The sequence below is a fragment of the Rhagoletis pomonella genome, unplaced genomic scaffold (genome assembly GCF_013731165.1).
Source record: "Rhagoletis pomonella isolate Grant_MI unplaced genomic scaffold, Rhpom_1.0 Rhpom_scaffold_00013, whole genome shotgun sequence".
NCBI classification, from domain to species: Eukaryota; Metazoa; Arthropoda; class Insecta; order Diptera; family Tephritidae; genus Rhagoletis; species Rhagoletis pomonella.
In genome coordinates, this window is record NW_023458567.1 from 17,577,758 (window position 1) to 17,600,090 (window position 22,333).

Here is a 22,333-nt window from a genome sequence, read left to right on the forward strand (position 1 = left end):
CATAGAGTGATCAACTTTATCAAATGCTTTGGAGAAATCGGTGTAGATAATAGTAGCGTTCTTGTACGCGATAGTTTGTACCAGTTTGTACTAACTATCACGTTTTGGTGTTCTTGTACCCAAAACACTTGTAAGAAAGGGGAAATTGAGAGCGCAAATTGACATTTCTTTCTGAGGAGAAGTTGCTAGTTTTTACTGGATAAATTTTTGCTGGTAAGAACTTGCAAGTGAGAAAAACAGCTGATCGCATGTTACTGGGTGGAATTAAAACTAATAAAAGAAATGTTTATGAGGTTTTCATAGTTGAAATTGACAAAATAAACCTATTTAAATATAATATATATTGTTTTAACAGGAACTAGCTGCGAATAAACAACAAATTAATCAGCTGTTCGTAAAACTTGCAAATTATTACTGGTTTTGCGTTCTTGTACTTATGTGCTATGAGAGCGAATTCTCAGAAATTAAGTTACTGGAGATTTACTGGCAAGTTACTGGATAATTTGTAAAAGAACACTACTAATATCCAGCTGCGATTATTTTTTTTTTGATTTATTGCTCATTATTAATAAGTAGAATTGATTAAAATATATCAGCGATTTTTCCCACAAAAACTGCCATTATTTCATTCAGTAGGAAAAGGCCCTGTCATCGATGATGTTAAGAATAATTTTCTATTGAATAGCATACATAGTTAAGTCCCAGTTTGGTTCTAACAGCAGGAAGTATAACCTATTTTAAAGTATGGTAAATTAGTTTTGGCACTATCTTTCAAGCTCATGGCTCCGAGCCCATTGAGGGTACTTACATAATTGGCGAAGTTCAGTAAAGCCGAACCCATACTGAATATCGTCATTGTCAGTAAAAGTGATGAAATGGACATCGTTATTCAGCATAGAGCCGAATATCTTATCCTACAAGGCACTGCAAACTAATACGGCATCTGAAAATGCTAGGAATATAGTCGAAAGATATTTGTCCGTTTATCTACTAGACCTGGGAGATACGCTTTCGGCAGAAGACGTGAGAGGATTCTAAACTCAATGCGGCTACAGTTTGAACACATTATCTATTATTATTTTTAACCGGCTGCAAAAAAGGAGGAGGTTATTAATTCGTCGGAATATATATGTTTTTTTTTTTTAATGTATGTTATCGCGTAAATTTGGACCGGGTTAACCGATTTCTAAAATTCTTTGCCTCAGAGGTGTTTTTTGCTTGAAAATTACTTGTTTTTATTAAAAGCCAAACACTCTAAAGTCACTTAAGCTACTTAACCTGAGGGCACAGTTTACTTCTTCAGGAAAACATAGCAACGGCAAGGAGCTTTTTCAAGTGATAGCAATAGTGAACAATATTTCTTGAGGCTGGAAAAAATGTTGTGAAGGGCACAATAGATCACTGGGTTGCTGTGCATACCTGTGGTGTAGTGGTTAGAAACAAAAGAAATAAGAAGTTTTCTAATAGCGGTCCCCCTCCGCAGGCAATGGCAAACCTCCTGTACTATGTCATATTGCCCAGGAAAGTTATTTTGAACTTTACTTTTAATTCATGCTTTTCAATGAACTTTACTTTTAATTCATGCTTTTCAATATTATTTTAATTATACATACATATGTATGCATATTTTACCCACTGAATATCTATTACCACTACTTGCTCCTGCTTGGTATCAAATACTCAACAATGGCTTCTTTTCTTTTCTCTTTTTATGAACTCCAGTAGTGAGCACCATCGAACCTGGCCGTAAGCGTACTGAAAGTGAAAACGGGGATTCATTGGACTCTGTTGTTAACGGTGATTTGTCGCTGGACGTCAATGTCGACATCGATATGGAGAATGAGTCGCTCTTCAACATGGAAACGCAAAACGGCAACGGTACTGGCAACGGCAACGGTACAGCAGCAGCAGCTGATGGCGAGGCTTCCCAAGAGGCAGCTGAACCTAAAGAGAAGCCGGCTGTGACTGAGACGACCGCTGCTACTAAGCATGCCACAACCGATGATGATATACTGCCAAATCCGAAGAAGGCAAAGCTGGATTTAGATGCGAAAGAAGAAGAAAAGGCTGCCGACAAGACTGAAGGAGAAGAGAGCAGCACAGCTGTGGCTAAAGATGAGAAGCAATCGAAGGTGGACGATGAAAAGCCTAAGGAAAATGATAAGGCTGATGGCGAGGCCGAATCTGAGGTGGCTAAGCCAGCTGTAGAGGATGCTGAAATGCCAGAGGTTGATAACAAAGAAGTAGAATCAAAGGTTGAGAACGAAGAGCCGAAAAAGGAAGAGAAAGAAGAAAAGAAAACGGTTGACAAACCGCCAGAAAAAGAAATAGAGAAGGCTGTGGAGGCAGAGGTTGAAGCTAAAGTGTTGCCAGAAGCCAACAATAAGCAGAAATCTGAAGTCAAAACTGAAGTTGACGCTGCTAGTTCCGATGAGAAAAAGGAAGTCGAAGAAGTGGATGCGGCTGAGAAGAAAGAAGAAACGTCAGTGTCTGAAGCTGAGTCGAAGTCAGCTGAAGAAGAGGAGAAGATAATTGAAAAACAAGAGATTGAAAAGGGTGAAAAAGAAGTGGTTGTGGCAGCAGCTGCCGTAACAACTGAGATCGCCGAAAAATTGGTTGAGCCTGAAGATGAGAAAGCAGCCGCTGAGGAATCGACTGAAACTGCTAAGGTAACGAAAGAAACCAAGGTGCCGGTTGCCAGTGGTTGTGATAAGGACAGCGCTAAAGCCACAGAGAGTGTCGAGAAGGAACCGGCGCCTGTTAAGTCAGATGAGAATGATGCTGAATCTAAGGCAGAAGTTTCGACTAGCACACCAGAAAAGGAAGTAGAGATTGCGCCACAGACAGCGACTGCTGAAGCTGTAGCGGTTACCACTACCACTGACAAGATAGAATCAGCTGAGGATGCCAAAGCCACAGCTGAAGAGACCGATTCCACTGCCACGTCAACAAAAGAACCCGAAAAGACTGAAAGTACTGCTGAAGCCGCTGTGGAAGAAGTGGAAAAGCTAGAAAAGGAGCAGAAAGTTGAAGCTTCTGCGGCTGCAACCAACGAGGCAGAAGCCGTGGTCTTAAAAGAGCCCTCTGTTGGGGCTGTCAACAAAACCAATGAGGAGAAGAAGGAGGCCAAAGTCGCCGCATCACCTGCTAAAACAGCTAAAACCACTAAAACCGAAAAACCAACGACTGATGACGGCGCCGCAGCTGTTACTGACACTGCCGCCGTTGCCGCTAGCGAAAGTGAAGTTCCAGCCACCGACGAAGCAGTACAGAGCACCACTGCTGATACCGTAACCGCAGCTGAAGAGAGCAGCGCCGCCGCACCTGCTACCACTTCAGCACCAGCCGAAGAATCAGCCGAAGCCATTGCTGCAGTTCCTGAAGCTACACCCACGCCAACACCAACAGCTACAAAAATTCCAACACCGACTCTAGCACTCAATGACCAGCCAATGGACGATGTGCCGATCGAAGAACCCCAATCCGCTGTCGATGAAGTTGTTATGGCCGAGTCGAATGCCGCTACTGAAATGGCCACTGACGCCAACGAGCCAACAGCACCGTCCAAGGACGATCCGGCTGGCATGGAGGTGGATGACACTAGTCAGGAGGCAATGGATCAGTAAATTATTGGCAGCATAACAATTTCACACAATAATATTTTCCACACGCATATAATACGATAAAAAAATATTTTAATTGTGAGACACGTCGACGACGGCGAAAATGCGACGCGATGCGACGCAAAGCGATTCTTCATACTTAACACATTTTTTTTTTTTTGAATATGTAGCGGGTTTTTAGGCGCATAAGCAAAATTACATGAATGTGTAAACAAAATTTGGATGTAAGTTAATTTAAACTATGAAGAAGAACAAGAAAAATTACAATTATAACACTAAAAACAAAAGAAAAAGAGATAAATATAGTTGGCAGCATAAAAACCCGATTAAATATTTAAACATACATACATATACTTTACACAATAAGCAGCGTACTTGTAACGTTCCGTTCCGTTCCATATGGCGAATATATGTTTGTAACACCGCATGGACAACGAGCAACATAGTTTTGCTTTTGTGTACATTCTTTAAATTTAATTTAAACCAAAATGAATTATTTAACATGGTATTAAAAATTATTCATTTTATCTACTTTTATTTGTTTAATCAAAGCGCGCCAACAATATTAAATGAACCATTGAAAAATGAAACATAAAAACAAAAATAATAAAATAAACTGCTTGGTTTTTAATTTTGTGGTGCAACGAACACCGTTTTGAACAAAATTTCTGTTTTTATTATTTACTTACTTATTTTGAATAAGAATTGTGCTAAAAGAATTTGCTGGAATGCTGGATAAAGGATTTTGAGAGCAAAATAGTGTTGCTGATAAATTTAGGCAAAACTACATAAAAAGTTTTACAGATTTTTATATTTTTAGCATTGAAGTATTTTAAACTTTTAGCTGTGAGACTTTCAAAAAAAAAAATAATAGCGTAATTTTGATTCATTGGACTTACGCGAATCACAAAACTGTTTGGCTATAACAAACAGGCTGTGTTCAGAGATGCATCCCGCCAAAGCATCAGCCTCATTTTATCGAAACTACAAGTGATAGAAAGGCCTTATTTGCGCAACTAAATTGATGCATTTCTGAGCACAACCATAGACGTTACTTAACTGCTGCTTGACTCGAATAAACGATTTTTTTTTTGTTTTCGTTGTGGCAGCAGTGCTCAATCAGTTTGGACTTGTTCTAGGGTCATAATAAAAGCGACAATACGCAGCACTGATGAAAATGTGCAACACTCTTGCAACTGCTCCACTGATACAAGGTTGCTAGAAATTCAAATCGGTCGTGACACTTTAACGGCTCGCGCAATACTGCGGTTGTTATTGCAACTCGAACAAGTCTTTTGTCTAGCGATTGCAGATGGTGTGCATATTGGGGAATGCATTCAGACCAATGCATGATAAGTAGCACCGTAGAACCTAATAGCAGCGAGGATTTGAATTCAGAAATTCTTATTTGCGCCTTTCTTCAAGTTGGGTCAGTTCGTAAATTTAAGACGCAGTATCACTGCAGATGATTAAACTCTTTTATTCATAAATTGTAGATCATATCAATGCCGCAATTTCGCAATTTAATTCCAATTTGGCACTAAACCGTTTGAAATAAAAGGGACTGTTTTTTTGTAGTAAGGCATTTACGAACTGACGCATTATGTTGGTTGGTGCCCAACCAACTAGCGGCAGTATTTTCTCTATCTGCCTACATTTAAGGGTTAATGAATAGCATTAAATATTTCCCAAAAAAATTTGGAGAATGATGTTACATTGGCGGTCCTGGGACAGACATAAATCTCGGCATAACAGAGTTTTGGGAAATGTTGCCTAAGTTGCGGCCCTTTGTAAGCAATACATATGAATCGTTCCGGGGGGAATGGCTTTCGATAGCGCAGAAAAAACGAACCTAAAAATCCCACACAGGAAGAACATCGTACACCGAAATCTGCGGTTACTCACCCCAATTGCTAAGAAATTAACTATAACTCCGGATTCTTCTCTTCTTTGAAATTACATTAATGAACCAAATATGTTTGAGAAACAAATGTAAGGGCTGACCATTTTGTCAGTAAAAAAAAGTTACATATTTAATAATAATGTGCAAGTCTCTCACTGTCATTGGGCGCGTTCCATTTATTGCGAGGTGCTACAGCGACTAATGGTGATTTCGTTTCTACCAAAAAATTTCGACTTTTGATTGCCCGTTTCCCTTTTCGTATTCGGTTCTAATATAAAGACAAGCGGTGAGAAATGTCACACTCTTTTAAGGCAAAAAAGGCACATTCCCTGCCCTTTGAAGCTTTGTCAGGGGTGATGGTTGACCTCAAAATCAGATTGTTGCTTAAAACGACAATATTATGAATTGCGTGAGCTACATACTACTCGTGCTAGTACTCTGCTTTATATATATATATATATATATATATATATTTTTATTTCTATTTATTTTATCACAAGACCACCTCAAACAATTTATAAGTTATACCAAGGTGTATTAAACAAGGTGGTGTTGGGGCGACAGCTGAGTTTTTCGCCGTGGAGGCCATTACGTCAAAATGATGTGTTTGTTGTAACTCATACCAATGACAGTATGGACATCAGCGTATAATTTGTTAGTGTAATTTTTTACTTATATACGGTCAACACCACCTTATTAAATACGCCTTGAGTTATACATTTAACACTTCCTGAAAATATTACAAACAGCTTTGAATTTGCTAATTTTATTCGTACAGTGTTATCACTCTACTGTAGAGCACTTGCTAGCACAATTCTTAGCCTATTTTTTTCTTATCTTTTGCTTATTACATATTCTGATGACTTCCAATCAACAAAAGTTCCATACATATAAGAATTCTTTTTTAATAAATTGCGCCGGAGCATTGCGTGAAAAAGCTACCATGTTATGTAAAACTTTTATAATTAAGAAAATAGCATTGAGTATTTGATTTTTTACAACAGTAATATATGTATACAAGTATATATGATTATCGTCATCATAACCGTTTTTTTTTAATGCAAAATACGTTTTTAAAGTGATAAAATAATTTGGCGCACAACTTGTGGCAGTTGGGTATACAAAAATGTTTCCAAAGAAATATATTTGGCTTGACGCAACGAAAATATTTAATAAGGAAATTGATCTATGCACCTTGAAAGGTTTTTCCCTGCGGAAAGTGTGAATGAAAATATCATTTTGCAAAGTATTTAAGGTGTTTTCGTTTCTACAAAAAAAAAAAAAAAAAAAAATCCGCCTTTTCATTGTTACTTTCTCTTTTCCGGTGGGATAATTTTGTGTTCGCTTCTTAAAATGTCGCACTGCAGCAATGAAAGAAGGCACATTTCTGCTCTTAGAAGCTTTGGGAGAAACGAAAACACCATAAAATACGTTTTATGTTTTAACCATCAAAGGTTTGTTTTTTCACTATCATTTCAAAAAAAATGTCAGTAAAATGAAAAAAATGTGCATTCACGAATTTATTTTTTTACATTTATTGCTGTAGGCAAGATAAATCAAAAATAACTAAAAGACCGAATAATATAACTCAAACAATTGCTTTTGTAATCTCAGCGAGAATTCTATAAGGTCAGATTACTTCCTCAATTATTCTCTTAAATTGCAAAGAAATTTTTCCTTTAAACTTTGTTTTTTTTCCTTCGATTTCAAACAAGCTTTCTTTGGCTGATTAGGACCTTTGAAACTCCGGTTAATAAAGTAAGATCACTTTCAAAGTCTTTCAGTGCTCTATTGAGCTGTAAGTTTTATATTTCAGCGTAAGCGTCGAAAGTCATAGCGCTTGGAAAAATTTTTCCCACTTAAGAGTAGAACTCAACACCAAGCTTCTTAGGCATTTTGGTTTTCAGCGCACAAGCCGACATATAAAACCTTAGCTGTACGAGTCCCACTCTAATTCACGTCACCTAACATACCCACTTCAGTCGGGTCTATATTACCGGATATAATTTGACCAATAACTTTCACTTCCTTTACTTTTTACCAAATTTTTTATGAGGAAAGCTTCATTCTGTTACTACAAAAACTTTTGACATACATACAGTGGTATAAATTCATATTTCTAACTTTGTGCAAAAATTATAAAAATTCTGCAAAATTGCATCTAAATTTTCAATTTTTCAATCAGATTTTTTAGAATTTTTTTGATTATGTAGTTTTATAGCCCACTAAATTTTAGAATGAAGTGTAAGCTTTATGTTGCTAAAAAATCGCGTTGATTTTTGGAAATTTTTTAAAGATTTTCTTCCATACAAAGCATGTTCGACAATTTTCTTCGTATGGAAATAATTGCGTAATACATTCAGAATAAAAATTAACAAAAATCAACGCAAATTTATACGAACCTCAAACTTGGACTTTATTCTACTAAAATTTAATGGGCTGAAAAATCTGATTAAAAAGTTGAAAATTTAGATGCAATTTCGCAGAATTTTTATAATTTTTGCACGAAGTTTGAAATATGAAATTATATGGTTTTTGTTAGATAATGAGCTATACTTTTATAAAAAAAATAATAAATATTAAATTAACAAAAGAAAAATGGGATAAATTTGTTAAAATGTCGTATCCCTGTTTATTTTCCCACCACTGTATGTATGTATGTATTTTTGGGCGCTAATTCTGGTGAGAAGTTGCCTTCAGACAACTTTATTTAGAGTTTTCGAGTTTCCAATGGAAACTCTCCATTTTATGAGAATCAATACTTATATGATAAATAATAAAAATATCTTGTCTAAAAAAAAAAATTAAAAATTTTTTTTCATTAATTATTTGTTAATGAAAATTATATTTCTTACAGGAGTGAAATGTTTTTAGATTTGCATTTCACGAAAATTAAGAGTCTGTGTTTAATATAATATTGTTCGTAAAAAAATCTGTTAATATGTTTCCTTTACAAAAATGGGTGTATTTTTACCTTTAAATTATAATATATTAAACTAAAATTATTTCGAAAATTAAAATTTTTTCTATATAAAGTAATTGCTTTAATAGCAATTAATTAATTTTTTTCTTTTGAATTATTAAAAAGAAAATATAGGCATTCATCTATATGCGTAAATACCCTTTAACCTCGTAAACAAACCGGTTTCGCATACAAAATGAAGTAAGCTTACGAGGTGCATGTGGTTACAAGCCACTTTTACGTGTCTAGATGAATTGCCCTGATATAAAGGTATTTTTACATACACAGACGTACATACATATATGTATGTACATCATCCCAAGTTAAAATTTATGCTTTAATACGTTACCTTGAGCCTCTTTTAAATACATACATACATACATATCGTTACCTAAAAGTGAAAAGGGTCCAAGTTTACTTTAATTTAGTTTTTGATGCAGAATGACAGATAATGCGAAACTACATCTATTTTTCGTCTCTCTGGAACAATTTTAAAAAAAATGGTCTTGTCACCTTTTCACCATTAGGTAACCATATGTATCGCACACATTAAATAAGAACTATTTTTTCGATGGAAATCGTAAAAACGCAAAATGAAACTTTTTCATTGCATCATAATTTTTTATCTCCATAAATTTTTTAAAGAAAATTAGTATAAGCTAGCGCCGCATATACATACATATTTTTAATTGAAACCCTTCATTCATACATACTCCAATAAATTTTAGTAATAGTTTATCATATAGTATTCATGCATATATGAAGAGAAAAAAAAACTAAAGCAAAAAGAAATAGTATAACGAAAATCATCAAATGCAAAATGCAAGCGATTTAAAAAATCCAAAATAAAAACTAAACAAAAAAAAACGAATTATAAATTGAAAATATGTAATACATGTAATTGATAATCTTAAAAATATTAAGCTAGTGTTTTATTTATTGATTGGTTTTGAAAACATCATAGACTATTTCTTAAGGCGCAAACGTTTTTTGCTGGGTAAACCATAATGGACCTTCGAGTTGTGGTTATTGCAGCAGCAAGCGACAGTCGGTCCAGTGGTCACGTCAGTTGTTGTAATCTTCATGTTTTTCTTGTAGACTTAGGCTTAGATCGGGTAACAGGAGCGTTAGTTGAGTGTGGTTTAGGGGGCATGCGAAGAAGTGTCTCGAGTCTTGAGGTGTATCTCCGCATGCCGGGCACTTATTGGGCACATATGCACATATTCTGCCGAGGCAGACGAAGCTCTGTCTCGTCCACGTCAGGCGGTTGTGTTCCCAAAACGGCATTTACGAGTCGGGAGTCGGTGTAAGTTGAGGCCGACTAGCAGTGAATGCCGTACATAGCCAGTCGGTCTGGAGGTCGCTTTATGAGCCTCTGGATTTCGTGTGTTAGTTCGTATAGATGCCTTCTGACGTGCCTAGGCGAGGGCTTTGCTGCAAGCATATGTCTGTTCGGTTGCCCACGTATGTGACACCCTACTTAGAACTGTTTGGTAAGCATCATGTTATGCTCCTGGGAGCATTTCAGCATCGTCGTGAAGACTGCTGTGACGACATCAGAAGGCATCCGGTTGCGGTCCGATGTGCCGTATTCTGACATATCTGTAGCTTCGTCCACTGCGTCCTGCTAGTCCACAGCGACCATGCGGGCGCTGCATAGTTGAGGTCCGATCGTTTCCTTGTCTTTGCCCCAGGTGCTGCCGGCTAGCGACATTAGGACCTTGTTGCGGCTCTATACTTACTCTGTTGACAAATGCGGTTGTATGCGCCATGAAGGAGAGTAGACTATTGAAGGTAACTCCGAAAGTTTTTAGGTTATTCACTGTTGAAGTTGGTTCGCCATCGACGTGAATTCCCAGCTGTAGTCTGCCCTCCTTCGTCCAGGTGATAAAAATGGTTGCCGATGATTTCGAAAGGGGTAGGGTTATGCTCCTTGCAGTGAAGAAGCGAGAAAGTTCGGAGAGTTAACTATTAACTTTCGGGTTATCAAGTCCATTACTGTACGCCATCGTCAGCACATGGGGCAATAGAGACTCCGTTTGGTGGATGATAGAGCTTTGAGATATAAAATTAAACAGCAGCAAGGACACCATCCTGTGGACCCCCTGTTTAATTTTCCTCGGTTTTCTCGTTTTGTTTCTAAAAATTACTGACGATAATTCGCTGACCAACGTTTGAGTCCCGGTGGCAAAGAAAATGCCCATGTCTTCTAGTAGCGTGGAGTGGTTGACGGTGACAAATGCCTTTGACGAATCCAACACTAACAGGGCTGTTCTCTCACAGGGGCGGTTTCGGTTCAGGTCACGAGCTATCTCGGTGTTAATGGCGTTAAGTGCTGAAGTCTCGCTGGATCATGTGGCAAAGCCCCAAGAGTTTTCGCTACCGGAGAAAGCAGTTTTATCGGCGGGTTTCCACGGCATAAGCAGTGGGGTCACTCTCCTCGTTTTCCAGATATATGAAACGATGAGAGTGCCATGGGTAAATTAAGGACCTTGGTGAGATAATATACTCCCGCAGGATGCAATTTTTTAAGCATCAGCATGCATATTCCGTCGGCTTGCATGTCATGGCTTTCGCTTTCCCGATGGTTACCTAAACCTCACGAGTTACGAGTTTGTGCAGCCTTCTGGTCACTCGACATGTGGCTCCGACCTCACGTTTGACCAAAGCTTGCTCATACCAGAGGTGAAATTACAAGTCTCGAAATTCTCTTCCCACTTCTTGCGAGATTTCGGGATCGGCCTTGCGAAGGTTGTCTCGATCATCGGCTAGGACAGCCGCTTCCGACAGCGGCATCGCAGAATGTGTTTGCGGCGGCAGGTGTTGCTCTTAGCTTATGCCATGTTATACGGTATATTCTGAACCGACACACCGATCAGATTGTTGGAGGAACTAGGAGCTGTTGGCGGCAGCGTGTAGGTGGGTTTCGAAGACTTGAGCATATTCTGAGACGACTCCATCCGTTGCAGGTATTGCACCTGACTTAGATGGTTTTTCGGCGTAAACGTATCTGGCATACGAAGCAAGTGTAGGGTTTGACACGTTGCCACGTTGAGCAAACGGGTTTTTAAGGTGACAAAGTCATGAGGCTTATCCGATAATGTCTACAGTGGGCAGGTAGTTGATATCCCTCTGGGCCGCTGGTGGTCCAACAGAGCCAAAGGATGTTCAATGTACTGGCACGATGCAAAAGGAAATCTTTACCGCCGCCGAATTCACAGAGTCGATCTCTTCGGAGAATATTGTACTCGTTCTAGCGCTGAAGACTCGAGTGGAATATATCGCTGGATTGCTGCAACTAAGATGAGGCGAAATCATGAGAATGAGGGCGTCCCAGTCTTTCCTAGCATTATGAATTTAACTGGATTACTACATGAAATCATAAAAAACTAGAGCTCAAAGACGATGTTCAAAAATTAATTTTTTTCAACTTGTGTCTAACTAGTTGAACTAGACATATATATTTTCCATGGTCGATTTGATTCCAAAACTATACTATTATTATTATTACAATAAGCACATGTACAACTTTTTGACTTTGTGAAGTTTAAAGCAATCAAATCTTGTATTATAATAGCTTATAAAAACTCTATTTAACAAATATGTATTAGCCGATTGTTTGTAAGAGGTAACTTTGATTCAGCGTCGCATGCCGCCACGGCCGTAATATTTTGAAGATTCTGGCCCTGGATGTAACGATTGTACATTTGAAATGACGGGTATTTTCTGCGGCACTTTCGGTAAAGTTGAGTCGCGTGGGTGGGCCAGGGGCATTGTTGGGCGATTCTGTGTGGGCATTGTTGGGCGACTTTGTGTGGGCATTGTTGGGCGATTCTGTGTGGGCATTGATGGGTGGTGCTGTTGCGGCATCGCTGGCCGAATGCGATGTGGTTGCTGCGATGCGTGCGTTGTATGCACATGTCGTGACGGTGGCGCTGGTGGTGGCGATTCATGAATCCCCGCCATATGTTCTATACGCGGATCGCGTGGCCTTGATGGTGGTAACACCATCTGCGTTATTTGCGGTGGAGCAGGCTCAAGTGCAGAAGGTAGTTGTGCGCATTTATAGATATCGATCATGCGCTGCCGCGTGCGATACAAGTCCAAGCCATTTGCCGGTACAGGTTCGCATATTAGCTCGGCAAAATCACTTAAAGCCATTAGTTGATTTTCGTTTAAAGTATTAATCTGCTGCATCAATGGCAGATCATCGTAGCCGCTGGTGCTCGTAGCTAATAATGCTGTAGTTTGCGTTGCGGCGCAATTGCGCGGCGGCATAGCTTGTACCGCAATATCGTGTAAGTTTTTACGCCTCTCCGCCGCCGATTCCAAGACGGTGACTTCATTTGTTTGCGTGGCGACTGTAACGAGGAATGACGTCTGTGGCTGTGACATTTGCTCGTCAGCTTGCTGTTCCAGGCATTCCTGTTTGATCTTTTGCAGCTTGGGCGGCAATTGGACTGTGCGCAGTTTTTCGGTTAGCGCATGCGCGTCGAAACCTAACAGTTTAGCCACTTTTCCTGCTACTTGAGGCATTGCTTCCAAGCCCCATTCGTACAAGTTGAATTGATTAGCGTGGGAATTGAATTTGTAATGGACATTGTTGACATTGTGTAATGGCGAACGATTTTCGTAAATTTGTTGTTTGTAATAAGAGCTACTGTTGGGCAATTTGCGCACCGTTGTTGTATATATAAGCTCTACCATGTGATTTTTCTCTGGGTTGTTACCCTTTTTGAGTGCCTCAATTGCGTCGATTGCGCGTTGCTTTGCTGAAATTCCAATCGATTATAAAAACTTTTAAAACACTATAATAAAGTGTCAATTTATTACACACCATGTAGAATTTTATCCTTGGGCGAAAGCAGACTTGCTTGTTTTTCTCTAGATTTCTCAACGTCCTTTTCCACTGCCGAGTCAATGTTAAAAATTATTACAAATTTCATATGTATGTAGTATGTATATAACAAAGTTTTTTTTTTAAACATTTTACTTACGTTTTATTCGCTTGAAGCCCAATGGCGTAGTCATATCAATAATAAGCCCATTCCTATTGTTGCTACTACGGCGTTGAAAGAGCTCTCTTTCCTGCACAGGTAAGCTAATATCGGGACCATCGTCGTCAGCAGGTGGCGCAGAATTTGGCGCTGGTAATGTTGCGAATTCGCTTTTCACGCGAATCATGCGGTTGTGTACGTTTGGTGGCATGGCCCTTCTTGCCGCTGCTGCGCTGCTTGTCTCCGGTTCGTCTGTATCTAAATTCACTATATCCAAAGGCAAAGGCGATGGGTGAAATGGTTGAGCTGCAGCATGCGGAAACAGCGAGCCACTGCGTGGCGGACTATCAGGAATCTCCATAAATTCACTTTTCACTCGTATTCGCGTACGTTGTGGTCCGCGCTCAGGACTTCTGCTACCACTGTCGTCTATCAGCGTTATTGTTCTAGAGTTAGGACTTCTGCTGTTACTACGTGGAATTCGCTTACTACGCTTTCTCGTACCGTCTATATGCTCTTCATCATCTTGTGCATCAGCGTGCGAACGTTTATGTGATTTCTTTTTCTTCTTTTTATGCTTCTTATGTGCCTTATTTGAGCGCTCATCAATAGATTCTAATTGTTGCAACTCCTTTAGACGTTCGGAATATTTTTCTTCCAGATCTTGATTAACTACATCTTCTATTCGCTCTGCAACATGATCGACCAGCAAATCATCGAAGAAATTATCTGGAATTGGTGCGGACTGTGTAAATTCTGCAGCATTTGAACTATCAATAGGTTCGCTTTTTATCCTTGGGTTTTCTTGCGGGGCATCTGTTGGAGTCGGCGCATGTAAAGCTGCCGCTGTAATATCGTCGGCATTTTGTAGAAGGTCGTCAAAAAAATTATCTGGCAGCGTTTCATCCATTTCGAGCTCGCCATCTTCCATGTTGTAATTTTTAAGAGATTTAGCCGACACATTTGTATCCTTGGCGCCTAGCGTTATGGTATTACGGCGTACTGTAACATGGTTAGGCGGTGGAAGTGGTATATTTACTACCAAAGTAGAATCATTTGTGTCAATAAGTTCAGATTTTATTCTGGGTAATATGTCGGCGGGTTCATTTTCACTAGCTACGCTCTTTGTCATGTATGCTGCGGAAACTGTTGGCGCCTCGACCTCGTCATCTGGTTTTTCTTGCTTTATTTGAACTTGAGCATCAAGTGGAACATGTGGCGTCGACATTGAAGTTGTTGGCACAACGTTAGCATGCCGAGTTTCTGCGGCTGGTGGACCTACCACAGCGTCGGTAGTTGTTGTAACAAAAGTAGTTTGCGTCACAGACGGCTTATCTTCTCTACCTTGGGTAGTTGTACCTGTGGCATTTGGCGTGCTTTTAGCAACATCTTCAGTTGATTCTCCAATTTCTGCACTTTCAGCGGTTTCAGAATTATCAGTTGTGGTTGTTGTAGTTGCAACAGGCTCCGTCCCACTATCCAAGGGTTCTTCTTTGATCTCAGGCGGAATTACGATTGGCCTATGCGGCAATTCCTTTGTTTGTGGAGAATATGGATTTGAATCAGCATTGGTAGCATCCAATTCCTCCATTATCTTCTCCAGTGGATCCACACTGTCGTTGTTTTCCATGATTATAAATGGAGTAATCTGTGCGGCGCGCACCAAAAAGCGATAACAAATATATTTAAAATAGTGCTAGGCAGCGTTAGAATGCATACTTAAAACAGGGTGATTAAGAAAATAGTATTCACAATTGTAAAACTCCTATACTAGTTGTGTTTGTTTACAAATTATCCAGTAACTTGCCAGCAACTCTCCAGTAATTTTATTTCTAAGAATTCGCTCTCATAGAAAAAATTCAGAAAAAAGTACGTGAACGCTATTCCAGTAATAACAAAGAACGTAAATCTAGATAGATAAATAGATTTACCTTCTTTGGTTTGGAAGTTAAAAATGAAAAAAATGCGACGAATTAAACTTGTAAGAAGTAAGTATGTAGTTATTTGTTTAATCAATAAACTGTGTCAGGATACCACTTTGTAATAAGTTCTCGTACGTTTTAAATTTTACACTTTTGAATGTAAACAAAAATTATATCAGCTGTTCGTCTAACTTGCAAGTTTCTGCAAATTTTCTGTTCGCGTTTTGTTTTGGATATTTTTCTCTTGTAAGAGAACTGGTGACATTTCGCCGGAATTTTGCTGTTGGTTGGTTTTAACTGGAGATTTTAAACAAACGCACCTAATGGGTAGGTTCAGAAGGCGCAGCAGTTGAGTGATCAGTGATCGTAATGCGTCTTCTGAACGACTTGATACGTTAACTGTCAAATTCAACAACACACAACATGTTGTCTCAAATGATCAGAAAAAAATTACGATCATCTAACACGCAACTGTTCAGTTGATCAGAAGTACACAACAACGCGTTCAGAAGGTACAATCGCAACAGTTACTGAGCTGTCGCGCCTTCTGAACGTGCCCATTTTGAAGTCTTGTTAATAATTCCTTCACAGGTTTCAACCACCCTATGCTGCATAACAGTTTGAGGTCCGCTGTATGTCTTATATTTATTTAGGTATCAGCTGTTTTGTAAATTGTAAACAATTCTATGCACCGGTGAAATTAAGCGCGATCTGATGAAATATTGGACATAAACGTATAGAATCTGGTTTTCGAAATGGAAAGCGAAGAGCAAAAGGAAACCGGTGCCGATGACATCGACTGTAGGCCTTCATGCTCCAAACACGCCATGCAGAATAGCAAAGTGGACACTGAATCCTTTGCTGATAAGGCGTCGTCCGCAGGCGCCGAGGCACCTTCAAAAGGAGAAGAATCTGGGTTTAAAGATGACGATGCAGATTTAGCAAACGTTATGACCGCTGAGGAATATTTGCAGCGCAAAGATGTACAAATGCTCGAATATGAGCGGCAAATTTTTCTGGATATAGTAAATGCGGATGGTCTAATAGTTTGCGCCAAGTAAGTAAATGTAAAGCGAGGCACTTTTTACCTTATTTAAATATTATTTTACTTTGCAGAGGTTTACATTACGACCGCGTACTAACCAATGTGCTTCGAGTTTACAGTGATCCCGGCAACTTAGTGCTCGTAATAAATTGTTCTGATTGGGAAGAGCAGTACTATAAATCGAAAGTAGAGCAAAAATATGTGCATGAAGTAGCTACAACTGCCACAGAGCGGTAAGCACAATTATTTCTTGTTGCACTTTAGCAAATATTAATGCCCTGTTTTCGGTTCCAGCGAACGTGTTTACTTGGAGGGTGGTATCCAATTTATAAGCACCCGCATTTTAGTTGTTGATATGTTGAAGAATCGTATTCCGATCGAATTGATAACCGGCATTGTGGTAATGCGCGCACACACAATCATTGAATCCTGCCAGGAGGCATTTGCTTTGCGGCTTTATCGCATGCGTAACAAAATCGGTTTCATTAAAGCCTTCTCCAGCAGCGCTGAAGCATTTACAATTGGTTATGGCCACATAGAGCGTACTATGCGCAATCTCTTTGTAAAACAACTCTTTATTTGGCCTCGTTTTCATGCTATCGTACAACATTCACTAAAACCCTACGAGGCGCAAACAATTGAACTACATGTCCCAATGACCCAGAAAATGACGTTGATACAAACTCATCTGCTCGATATAATGAATTATTTGGTGCGCGAAATCAAGCGTATTAACCGGTTGATCGATTTAGATGAGATCACTGTGGAGAATTGCATAACTAAGAAGTTTCATAAAATTCTGCAAGCGCAGCTGGACTGCATTTGGCATCAATTGAACTCACAAACAAAACTGATTGTGGCGGATTTGAAAATTTTGCGCAATCTGATGATGTAAGTTTGTTTTGCGGAGGTCTACATTTTTGTTTATAATTTATTTTTACACTTCTTTAGCTCTACAATATATCACGATGCTGTGGCCGCTTATGCGCTAACGAAACGCTACCGCACAACAGAATATGCGCTAGGTAACTCTGGCTGGACGCTGCTGGACTCAGCTGAGCAGCTATTCAAGCTATCAAAGGAGCGTGTTTATAATCCACAAGGCGGTATGTGCCTTAACTCTAGTTTTTATGAATGTCAATAGAGTTTTTATAAATTTCTTTTTATACAGAATTTGAACCTGAACCCTGTCCTAAATGGAAATACCTGGCTGAAATACTTAAAGTTGAGATTCCCGGTGACATGAAACGTTCACATCCTGATTGTCTGGTGCCGCCAAAAGTGCTAATTCTCTGTCAAGATACACGCACTTGTTTCCAATTGCGACAGTTTCTCACACAAGGTGGTGAGCGGTTTTTGCTTTACGCCGCTATGCAACATGAAATACCAATTGGAAAGCTGGCTGCTAGCTATGATAAACTGAAGAATGTTAAAGATATTGCAAAAGCGCTAACACAACTTGAACAATCTGCAGCTGCCGCTCAGGCGAATACGCAGAAATTCAGCAGCTCACAGAAATCAGGGAAAGAGCCCATTGATGGGATAGATGTTGACGATGAAGGTCAATGCGCGCCGATAGATGAACTAACGCAGCTGTTGACTGGCGCTGATGGCGATGAGCCGCTCACAGCTACGTACTTTCAAGAAAGCTATATGCTGACAATGACGCAACTTGGCGATGGTGATGATACGTTCTGTGTGATTGGCACTGATGCGGATGCTGGTGGCGCTGCGGCAAATAATGTCAATACTTCAGTTTTTGAGCCATTCCCGGAGGTACCTTTGTAGCTTAGTAAATTTGAATACATACTTTTCATAACATTCCGTTGTTTACAGCTGGAAAATTTGGACATCACTGCCGCTGTAGCTGCACGAAATCAACCTCTAATCTGCATACAGACATTTAAGACAGAACGTGATGGTGCTATGGGACTCGACCGCATACTAGAAGAGATACAGCCACAATATGTGATTATGTATCATTGCAATGTTACTGCCATTAGGCAATTGGAAGTATACGAAGCTCGTCAACACCGTCCAGCGAAACACCGTATGCGTGTATTTTTCCTATTGCATGCTCGTACCGTTGAAGAGCAGTCCTACTTGACGAGCTTGCGACGCGAAAAACAGGCATTCGAATTTATCATTGAGACGAAGCGCGTAAGAGGATAATTCGTAGCTGATATTTTTAGTTTTTTTTTGGCTACATACAATGTATTTTCTTTTTTTTTTTTAAATTACATAGGTAATGGTCATACCTGAGTATCAGGACGGCAAAACCGATGAAGCTTTCATACTCTATAAAACATACGCTGAGGCCGAAGGTTTGGAGGAGGCTAATGCCGCTAGCCGTAATGCAGGTGGGCAAGCGAGTCTTGTGCCATTTGCTGCACCCAAAATCATTGTTGACATGCGTGAATTCCGTTCGGATTTACCGTGCCTGATACACAAACGTGGTATGGAAGTGCTGCCAGTTACTATAACGGTACGCCATTTAATTTACTAACTTATCCAAACACTTAAAACTCTCTGGGTTTACTTTCCAGATCGGCGACTACATACTCACGCCAGATACTTGTGTTGAACGCAAATCAATTTCTGATCTAATCGGTTCACTTAATTCCGGCCGCTTATACAATCAGTGCATACAAATGCAGCGTTTTTATGCCAAGCCTATTTTATTGATAGAATTTGATCAGAATAAACCATTTCATCTCCAGGGTAAATATATGCTCTCACAGAACACCAGCTCTACCCACTCTGATATTGTGCAGAAGCTACAATTGCTCACAATACACTTTCCAAAATTACGCCTCATATGGTCACCAAGTCCTTATGCCACCGCACAATTGTTCGAGGAGCTAAAGTTGGGTAAACCTCAACCTGATCCAAAGCAAGCAGCCGCTGTCGGTATTGACGAAGCCGGCAGCAGCACCGAGGAGCTAAAATATAATCCCAATATTTACGATTTTCTGCTGCGCTTACCAGGCGTAAATACGCGTAATGTACATATGCTAATGCGTCAAGGTGGTTCCCTGAAGGAGTTGCTAAGGCGTACACAGGTGTGTGTGTTAGATACGATTTTTTTTGTTGTAGAACTCGTAAACTTTCTTCTCGTTACAGGTTGAGCTCGGCGAAATGCTTGATTCGCAAGAGAACGGGCGCATGTTGTGGGATGCATTGCATGTGGCGCATTTGCCCGAGAAAGATGAGGTTTCCGGCGCAGCTGCCCTGGTTGCTGGCAAATCTTTTGGTAATCATTCGCGCTTCCGGCGTGGCGCAGCGGCTGCGGTGGCGGCGCGTGGTGTGCAGAGGCGATTCAAGAAATGAAATTTGAAAAAAAGAATATTCATTTATATTTATTTTTGTACCCAGTTTTTGGCTTTTTTAAGTGCATTTTTAAAAAGGATATTTATTGAAGAATTAAAATTCGTTTCAGAATTGAATAACTAGCCCTGATTTGGTTTAACATATAGGTTATTGTTGTTGTTGTAGCAACAGTGCTCAACCCCCAGGTTCTGTCATGTGTCGTCATCTTCATTCTCTGAATCTGCAAGCCTGAGGGCGATGAATCTGGTAGGTGGTGTCGATGAGCGCAGTCCAGAGCACTTCTGGTGTCAGCTTCGTTGGGTTGGAGGTGCATCTGAAGAGAAGTTGTGCGCTGTGAGGACCTTGCCCCCATGCTGGGCAGGTGTTTGCCACTTCTGTGTTCAGCTGAGAGAGGTAGCTGTTAAGACGGTGGTTGCGCGTGCTGAGACTCGATCTGACCGCATCGCTGTGTAGGCTGTTGACAGAGCTGGGTAAATGCAATAACATTACAATTGCAATTGCATTTCTAAGTAATTGTAATTAGAAATCAATTCATTCAGTCCACAGTTAGTGGATTGATTACTTTTTCAATCCCTTAGAAGTAATTTCAAATGTAATTGTTTTTTTTTTTGAATTCCATTATAAGGAATTTCATATTGTAATTGGAATCAATTACGTGCTAGCAATTAATTTTTTTTTTCAATTCCTTTGAAATCAATTGAAAATATAATCTATTTTCTTCCAATTTCATTACCTGGAATTGCAGGAGTTTTGTAGTTTTTTTTCAATTACTCAAAGGAATTGTGAAAGTAACTGACAAACTAAAAGTTCATTTACAAATGTGAAATTTTGTAATGTATGTAGGTATGCTTAAGATTACATTAATTATCATCACAATTTAAAAGCGGCCATGGGATTTCAATTGGTTTATGAAACCAATAAACTGACATGAGCTAAGAAAAGTCTGAAAATACATACACTGCCGGAACAAAGTATTGGCACAGCAAATTTTTCATAATATATGCAACAATTTTCATTCAAATATTTTTTCGCTAATTTCGTATAAAAATATGGTTCATGCTACAACAAAAAACATAAAAATATAATTCCTAAACTTTCTGCAAAACTCGCGAAAATTCAGCAAATTTTCATGAAGAATTTCAACTTTTTAATCAGATTTTTTAGAATTAGATTTTTTTGAGTATGCCGATTTGTAGCCCAATCAATTCTATTATAATAAATTGCAAGTTTTAGTAGTAGGAATTACCGTTGATTTTTGGCAATTTTTTCCCGCCAGGGTACGAAAATAAACTAGATTGTACGTTACTATTTCGTTTCGTTTATTACTTCAACAGTTCGGTACGATACGAAAACAAAACGGCTGGGTTCACTTTGGCCATAGTACACTACAGTAGCTTAGTAGTTACAGACGAAACAACGAACGAAATGAATCGTGCAGAGAAAAATATATGTACATATGTACATATGTACACATATGCAATAACCAAACACAAAACGAATGGCTGCAATGAATAAAAAAAAATATATATATTTTTTAATTGAATTGGATATGAAAATTTACAGAAAAAAATATTTTTCACGTAATTGAAACGTTTGCATACATATAAAACGCACCCTATGGTACAATTGTCACAAACGAAAAGCAAACGTTTCTCGTTGGGGAAAATGACAGTGAATCTTACAATTTGTTCATGATACAAAAAAGAAAGTAGTTTCAATAAACAACTTTTGACGGATAATAAAATTTTTTGAAGTGTCATAAATTGTGAGTATTATCATCGGCCTTGCCACTTTGGTAATATTAAAACAATAAATCGGAGTATTTTCCTTCAAATATTTATACCAATGTAATACTATTTCAAATCAAGGAGACTTCATCGTAATTGTCCTTTTTATTTCATAATAAAAACCACGTGCGCATTATGCTGTTATTTTTTCATTTTCGATCTAAAAATCTAATTCTAAAGAATGTTATTCCCAAATACTTAAAACCTTTTTATATTTAGGTTCAAATTTACTTTTAAATTTCTCATCAGATTTTGCAAAAAATTAGCTTTCACAAATTTTGAACTTAAAGTAAAAAAAAACCTGAAAACGGCTTGAACAGACCGCCCTCCGATAAACAATTAACATACTTACGTCGTATTAGTACAAAACAGCGTATCAACAAAATGCAAAACTGCCTATATGAGGTTGCATAAATTATTTTCTAGAGAGAAAAAACACTCATATTTCAAAATGGTTCTCTTTTTTATAAAGCAATCACATTTCTGGCTAGTATATTTCAGGACGAATGGAAAAGGCTTGAGCCAAGATCTTGCGTGAGCAAATCCAATTATTGGCAAAAAATGTCTGTTACGCGGTTTTGCAGAGCGACGATACGCGGTTTTGTACTTTAAACGACGATATGGAAGTATAATTTTGATCACTTTCTTCATGCGTTCGGAAACCTAGTCATCAACCCCATTTTCGAAATTATGTAGCCGGCATAATTTTCAAGTCCATCATATTCTACATCTTTGAATGTACTGATAAAATCTTCTGCTTAAAA

At 38.9% G+C, this 22,333-nt stretch overlaps 3 protein-coding genes across 4 annotated transcripts in view; 2 read left to right on the forward strand and 1 right to left on the reverse strand.

Annotated features, from left to right (window-relative positions):
• LOC118748904 (serine/threonine-protein phosphatase 4 regulatory subunit 2) overlaps nt 1–5,720 on the forward strand; it is a 31,073-nt gene extending 25,353 nt beyond the window's left edge. Inside the window, exon 3 of one of the 2 annotated variants that reach the window (XM_036483644.1) lies at nt 1,723–5,720. In XM_036483644.1, the coding sequence (XP_036339537.1) occupies nt 1,723–3,626 (1,904 nt within the window). In that variant the 3' untranslated portion in view covers nt 3,627–5,720. The remainder of the gene's footprint in view (nt 1–1,722) is intronic. The other variant, XM_036483645.1, reaches the window with a different exon arrangement.
• Nucleotides 5,721–11,932: 6,212 nt separating this feature from the next.
• Nucleotides 11,933–15,177, reverse strand: LOC118748907. The gene is made up of 3 exons (XM_036483647.1): nt 13,486–15,177; nt 13,326–13,397; nt 11,933–13,260 (listed from the first exon to the last, which is right to left on the reverse strand). Exons 1-3 carry the CDS (start codon nt 15,113–15,115, stop codon nt 12,128–12,130), a joined length of 2,835 nt encoding a protein of 944 aa, XP_036339540.1. The 5' UTR covers nt 15,116–15,177; the 3' UTR covers nt 11,933–12,127.
• Nucleotides 15,178–16,046: 869 nt separating this feature from the next.
• On the forward strand, nt 16,047–20,343 carry LOC118748908 (DNA repair endonuclease XPF). The gene is made up of 9 exons (XM_036483648.1): nt 16,047–16,464; nt 16,524–16,685; nt 16,747–17,343; nt 17,404–17,558; nt 17,624–18,228; nt 18,289–18,612; nt 18,698–18,937; nt 18,999–19,514; nt 19,576–20,343. The coding sequence occupies exons 1-9, from the start codon at nt 16,163–16,165 to the stop codon at nt 19,780–19,782; spliced, it is 3,108 nt and encodes a 1,035-aa protein (XP_036339541.1). The 5' UTR covers nt 16,047–16,162; the 3' UTR covers nt 19,783–20,343.
• The last annotated feature ends 1,990 nt before the right edge of the window (nt 20,344–22,333 follow it).